We start from the raw sequence: 7,403 nt of genomic DNA, 5'->3' as shown, positions 1-7,403 counted from the left end.
GAAACGTCAGCCTCTCTGCTCCTATGATGCTGCTTGGCCTGCTGTGTTCATCCAGCCCTGCACCTTGTTGTCTCAAGCTCATTAATGTGTTGGATTTCATGTCAGTTTGCACATTGTGAAAATTGCCCTGGAATGAGTCGTAAATATTACCAGAAATCTTAAATTTAGTAGTTGATTGATTGCTCCTTTTGACAGTGAGTTCCCTATGTTCTCCTCCTGCCAGTGGTGAATATTTAACCTTGTAATTATCGGCAGCAGCTCTGGTGTTCTCCCACTCCAAGGTGATGCTTTCATCTGTTTGAGACTCATTTCTGAGGTTTTTGGGAGCATCAAGGTCTAGACATAAAAAAAAATTGAGCAGGAATGAAAGAGGAAACAAGAGGATTTTGAATTATACCAAGAGCAGTGAATTAAAAGAGTACAGTCTTTAATCACAAAACAGGGTTTTGTATATTACAGTGTAATGGACACTTATCAGAAGCAGTTTGAAGAATAAGGATCACAGTTTCAAGCTTTAACTTACTCTAAGATAAAAATGACTTCCTTGAGAAATGGTGGAGAAAATTAATTAACATTGTCACGATTGAATGGCGTTTATTATGGGATATTGAAAACTGTAATAAAGTGATAACAGCAACATTCAGATATTTATTAATTATCAAAAAAATAAACTGTATAATAATACTAGATTGACCAAGTTGGCTTCATTGTACAGTTTGGTTGTTTATCAGTTTCAAGATTAGAGTGAAGGTCTAGCAATTTGACATAATTATATGCTGGTGTTAGTTCTGTAGATTCACTGTGCAAAGGTATCGGCTGTAAAAGGCATGGCAATTGTTTCAGAGCTGCAGCAGGATATGCACTAAGTTCCAAGCCTGAAATAGCAACATCTGTAAAACATTTTTGAACACGTGTATGGTTCAGGAAGGATGAATAGCTCAGTGATTATACTTTCCTTACTTGAGATTACCATGGAAATGCATGGACGTGATCTGAGGGAAAATAACGTTACAGGTCAGTTACATACTGCAAAGGCAAAGAGTAGCCCCAAACGAGAGGCTTAAAAAAATGCCTGTGCACATAAGAACACAGGTGATGAGGAACACAAAGATTCTGGGGCACAGTATTGGTATTCTGGTATTGGACAGAAAAAGGCAAAAAAATGAAAATAATTTGATTAAATATTTTTACTGAATTCTCGCACTCCTGCATTTCAATCAATTAATTCAAATAATTAGATTTTCCTTGCAAAGACACTGAAACATGAATGGATTGTAATATACAAGATATCAATTCTCGCCACCAATGGAAATATTCTATGGTAGTACAACAACAATTTTCATTTACGTACCATCCTTCAAATAATAAATTAACATTTGACATAACCACATAAGATGATATTGTGTACAGCTATTCTGTGCAATAGTGCCAAACCAGCATAAATTTGTCATAGAGTCATATAGCATGGAAACTGACTCTTTAGTCCAAATTATCCATGCTGACCAAGTTTCCTAAATTAAACTTCTCCCATTTGCTGGCATTTGGACCAAATCCCTCTAAACCTTTCTACTCATGTCCCTGTCCAAATGTCTTTAAATGTTCTAACTGTACCTGCATCTACCAATTTAATAATATCCTTCCAACAGTAGGGTGATCAGAACTGTGCACAGTATTCCAAAAGTGGCCTCCACCAACATCCACGAACTGCAACATGACATCCCAACTCCTATACTCAATGGTCCAAGCAATGAAGGCAAGCATGCTAAATGCCTTCTCCACCACCCTGTCTACCTGTGACGCAGCTTTGAAGGAACTATGTACCTGAACCCCTAGGTCTCTCTGTTTGACAACACTACACAGGGCCCTATCATTAACTGTGTAAGTCCTGTCTTTGCTTGTCTTACCAACATGCAATAACTTGCATTTGTCCAAATTAAAGTCAATCTGCCACTCCTTATCCCATTGGCCCAATTGATCAAGACCTCTTTGTAATATTAGATAACCTTCATCACTGTCCACTATACCACCAATTTTATTGTCATCCACAAATTCACTAACTATGCCTCACAAATTCTCATCCAAATCATTTAGAAAATGAGAAACAACAGTGGACCCAGAAGAAGAACATCCCTGGTCACAGGCCTCCAGTCTGAAAACCAACCCTTCACCACCATCCTCTGCCTCCCACCGTCAAGCCAATTTTGTATCCAATTGATGAGTTCTCCCTGAATCCCTCATGATCTAACTTTACTAACCAGTCTACCATGCGGAACCTTATTGAAGGCTTTACTGAAGTCCACATAGACCATGCCTAACATTCTACCCTCATCTATCTTTTTGGTTATGTCCTCAAAAACTCAATCAAGTTTGTGAGACATGATTTCCCATGCACAAAGTCATGCTGACTATCCTTAATAAGTCCTTGTCTCTCTAAATGCATGTAAATCCTATCTTCTAGAATTACCTCCGACAACTTACCCACCACTGACGTCAGATTCACCAGTCTATAGTTCCCAGGCTTTTCCTTACAACTTTTCTTAAATAAGCCCATGATTAAAAAAAAAAAATGTCGACAACATTAAGCGAACAATGGTGAGTTGGCATGAATGAGATGCAGATGCAGAGATGAGTGTGCAGAATGATGAGGTAGGATGAGGACAGGAGCTAGCATAACAGTGGCTCAGTGAGGATTGTACAAGGGAGTGACAGAGAACAGTCTGAAATGGGAGGTTCTTTGCAGCAGACAGAGAGAGGGAGGAAACTGGGTGACATGAGTGATGGAAATGGGACTGCCAGAGAAAGGAGAAAAGGTTGGCTGAAGACCAGTTGTTATAAATGATTTCAGTAATTTTAAAATATTGATTACCTGTTGTGAATGTATTGACAGCCGGAACACTTCTCATGTCCCCTCGTTTGGAAACCAGAGAGACTTCATATTCGGTATCCGGGTGAAGTTCGGCGATGGAATAGGCTGTCTCTGTGTCAGGAAGGTCAATAGTTGTCTTCTCGCTATTTGGAATCCCATAGGACAGTCTAATTCCTTCAATTTGGGCAGCTGGCTTGAACCAGGTAATGTGAGCAGTGGAGTCTGTGACTTTGTTTACTTCTACATGGCTTGGTGCATCAATCACTGCGGGATTAAGGAGCAAATTGTATCATTCATCACTTTAAAGTAATGCAACCTTCAATGCATTTCTGAATGAGTTAACCAAATCATCAAGATAATAAATCTCCTTCTGAAACTGGTTTTTCATTTCTCATTGGATTCTAAATTTAACATTTCTGTTCCCATTTAATGGGTCAACACATGTTGCAATGACACCAACTTAGTGCATAGGCTGCTGTTCCATCTGTAGGGGAGTTCAGGTTACCACAAAATTGGCTGGGCACTTTTATTTCAGGTGGAAATTTTGGAATAAGTCTCATGGACTATTTCAAATGCTGTTTGAAAACTTGCTTGACGTACATAGACCTTGCAATGCTTAAGATCCGGTGGGCATTACCGATTTTGAACATCATAACCAGCACCCATTAAAGACATTGCTGGATAGCCATTAATATGAAAACATAAAAGTATTTTATGAGCAGAGAGTGCTCATCTTCGCTTCACAAGATAATAGCAGGCTGTTATGAGCCTTCCATTCATTTCACTCTTGACTGCCTTTACTATCCTGGACTTAACCCTGAGCCATGGCATGTACTAAAATGCCTAAATTTCTAACTGGTGAGTTGTGTCAAGGGGTTTAATTGATACCCATGACCTTCTTGTTTATTCTGATGTCTAAGGGCAAATTTACTTCTGTTCCCTTGTGTCTACCTTCCAGTGTGGATAGTTTGCGATGGAATTTTTGCCCACTTACTCCTAATTACCACAAGTTACAGATTCATTTTCTCCAGGAAAATAATTTTGCTCATTTTAGTATTACACATGCTTGACATCTTCAGCCCTGTCACTTCTATCTGGTTATCATCTTTACTGTGTAATTCTAAATATTTTAATACAATATTTTTAGAGTTTGGATTTTGGACTAGTGGCATTTGTATTTTGGCCTGGGGATGTTTAATGATTAATTTATCAGAATTTCTCAAGTATTGATTTCTTTAAGTCGAGTCCATAAGAGAGACTGTTTTGGAACATAATGGGGTTTTCTTTGCGATAGGCATGTAATACAGACAAAGTGAAACATTGAAGACTGTTAGCTTGCTTTAAATTAGAAGGATGTCAACTGTTCTTTTGTTTTGGTTAGGGGAAACACCTATAGCTTGGGAAACATTTTGGTTTCAGTTCAGGGACATCCTGTTTGAAGTTGGATGTATGAAACAGTTCTCCTGGAAAATGTACATGGAACTGTTAACAAAGAACTGTTTGGCCGGAATCCTCAAGAGGTTATTTGAAGCTGAGAAATTGTAAACTCAGTTTTGTGGATTTGTAAAGTGCTAACAAACAACAATAGAGAAAAAAACAGACTTGACCTCATCCTTACTAATCTGCTTGCTGCAGATGCATCTGTCCATGATAGTATCAGCAAGAGTGACCACTGCATAGTCTTTGTGGAGACAAAGTCCTGCCTTCACATTAAGAATACTCTTCATCATGTTCTGTGGCACTATCACTGTGCTAAAGGGGACAGACTTCAAACAGATCTAGCGATTCAAGGGTGAGCCCATCAACAGCAGCAGAATTGCAATCCAGCACAATCTGTAACCTCATGGCCTGGCATATCCCCCGCTCAACCATTATCATCAAGCCAGTGGATCAACACTGATTCAATGGAAAGTGCATGAGGGCCATGCCAGGAGCATGCAAAAAAAAGAGGTCAACTTGGTGAAGCTACCAAACAAACTACTTGCATACAAAATAGTAGAGACAGTAAGTGATAGACAGAACTAAGTGAGCTCGCAACCAACAGAACAAATCTAAGGTCTGTGGCTCTGACATATCCAGTAGTGAATGGTGGTGGTCAATTAAACTGCTTACTGAAGTGGGAGGCTCCATAAATATCCCCGTCCTCAATGATGGTAGAGTTCAACACACCAGTACAAAACATAAGGCTGAAGCATTCATAACAATCTTCAGCCAGAAGTGCCAAGTGGATGATCCATCTCGGCCTCCTCCAATACTATGCAGCATCACAGATACCAGTCTTCAGCCAATTCGATTCACTCCACATGATATCAGGACATGGTTGAAGATACTGGAGACTGCATAGGCTATGGGCCCTGACAACATTCTGGCAAAAGTACTGAAGACTTGTACTCCAGAACTTGCCGCTGTCTTACCCAAGCTTTTCTAGTACAGTTACAACACTGGTATCTACACGACAATGTGGAAAATTGCCTAAGTATGTCCTGCACACCAAAAGCAGGACAAATCAAACCAGCCAATTACCAACCCATCAGTCTGACAGCTATTCTACTTTATCATCATTTCTTTTGTGTAATAAACAACTGTTTTATTCTTGAAACCAAATCTGCAGCAGTGTCTTTGTGTTTCAGTGAAAAACAGCTTTGCTAAATAAAAACAATCAAATATTATCTATCAAGCCTGGGATCTGATTTGTCCATTAATAACATTAGCTGGGCTCATGATAGCACAAAATAATGAGCAAATGTATTTCATCTGGATGTATTAAGCTAAAAGGCACTGTGGCTCAGTGGATAGCACTGCTGCCTCACAGCTGGTTTGATACCAGCCTTTGGTGACTGTCTGTGTAGAGTTTGTACATTCTCCCCGTGTCTGCATGGGTTTTTTCCAGGTGCTTCGATTTCCTCCCAGAGTCCAAAGATGTGCAGGTTAGCTGGATTAGCCACGGTAAATTGTCTGTAATATCGAGGGAGGTGCAGTCTAAGTGGGTTAGCCATGGGAAATGTGGGGTTATGGGGCAGGCTGGGGGTGGGGTGAAGGTGGTTAGGTCTGGGTGGGATGCTCTTCAGAGCATTCTGCAATGTAGGGATTCAAAACAAGAAGAAATTGTAAACTTTTATTTATTTATTGGTCAGGTTTAACCCTAACCTAGTAGAAGATACCATTTTTTCAAATTTCTGTAAAATTAATTGTTAATGATATCTAACCAGCCTCCAGAAAGTGAACAATCAGGAATGTTGAATCATATTCAATAAAGTAGTGAATTGTTGCTCAGACTTTAAAAATGCTGAATTTTCACACTTTTCCTTTCTGTCTCTTTTTTTTCTCTCTCTTAATTTAAACGTTCTCTGCTCTCCTTATTTTTCTTTTGTATTTCATTTGAAATTGAATTCATGCCCTCTAATTCACTTCCCTTGTCAGTCCTGTTTATCTCAATCCTTTAATCTTGTATGTAAAAAAAGTTATTATGTTGACCCTGCCATTCACCTAGAAGCCTCATTGCCTCTGCTTTTGTCAAGAAGCATTTCTAACAAGTTAGGGCACAAAATATTTTTTATGCTAATGTGTGCATGATCAAATCTAACTAATGGTATATATTGGGAGTTTTCACACTCCAATAAGTTCTGGTGCAAAATGTCACAATGCCTTTTTAATACCATTCCAAATTCTTTCCTCCACATATATCTTGCAAATAGAATTTCCAGTATCATACAAATAAGTGCCTGCCAAATTTTCCAAACTTCAAAGTGCTTGCATGCCTGTACTTGTGCCTGTATATGTGCTTATGTGAGTTAGTATTTATGTAAAGCTCAAAGCCATCGGCAGTTTATCATTATTGAATTTAATGAAAAGCTTGTCACTTCTAAATTACATTTTTGGGATTTTGTACTTCATAAACAAAAAGACAATGAAAGAAAAAGCAAAGTACGTCTAAATATCTAGAGGGACTGTTTTAGATTAATTTCCACTTGGCAAGCATCCCAATCCATAAAAGATGCTTTCTGAGCTGAAATCCAAATGTTGAAAATCCTGAATGGATCTGAATTTTAACTTTCATTGCCAGACATAGATTGCTAGCTTCGTACCAAATCATTTCAATTTACAAGATCACTGTGTAATTATGATGAGGAAAACTATTCAGTCCAGGTTAATTCATCTATTAAGAGCGAAACTAGAGTAATCCCTTTGCAACATTCAATTGTGTCTTCAATCATTTCTAGGTTTTAGGCCTCACTCACTTTGGAAATCTCTTCCACAAATTGATCACTTTGCGTGAAGCAGGATTGCCAGAGTCCTATGTTTATCTTTTACTGTGACCTCCATTCCTTTGCCTTCATACAAATGAAAAGCAAATTTCTTTCTCCTAATTCTTTCAGCTATCCCTCTAAGATCACTTACTAGATACCTCTTCCTTTACAGAAGAGTCTATGTCTTCCCAAACTGACTTCAATCTCTTTGAGCATTTGAGAAACAACATACATTTGACAAAGAGGTGCAGGGCTGGATGAACACAGCAGGCCAAGCAGCATCATAGGAG

General features: G+C 38.8%; 1 protein-coding gene across 1 annotated transcript; it reads right to left on the bottom strand.

Annotated features, from left to right (window-relative positions):
* Positions 1 to 150: 150 nt before the first annotated feature.
* LOC125482473 (tenascin-like) lies at positions 151 to 3,130 on the bottom strand (the record flags this gene model as incomplete). The annotated part of the gene is made up of 2 exons (XM_048594555.1): positions 151 to 336; positions 2,867 to 3,130. Coding segments are annotated over 2 exons (450 nt in total), but the record flags the coding sequence as incomplete, so codon positions are not given.
* Between the last annotated feature and the right edge of the window lie 4,273 nt (positions 3,131 to 7,403).

Source organism: Rhincodon typus, unplaced genomic scaffold, assembly GCF_021869965.1.
Source record: "Rhincodon typus isolate 14 unplaced genomic scaffold, sRhiTyp1.1 hic_rhity00010853, whole genome shotgun sequence".
Lineage (NCBI taxonomy): Eukaryota > Metazoa > Chordata > Chondrichthyes > Orectolobiformes > Rhincodontidae > Rhincodon > Rhincodon typus.
Note: the sequence above shows the minus strand (reverse complement) of the source record. Positions and strands in the feature narration are given on the sequence as shown.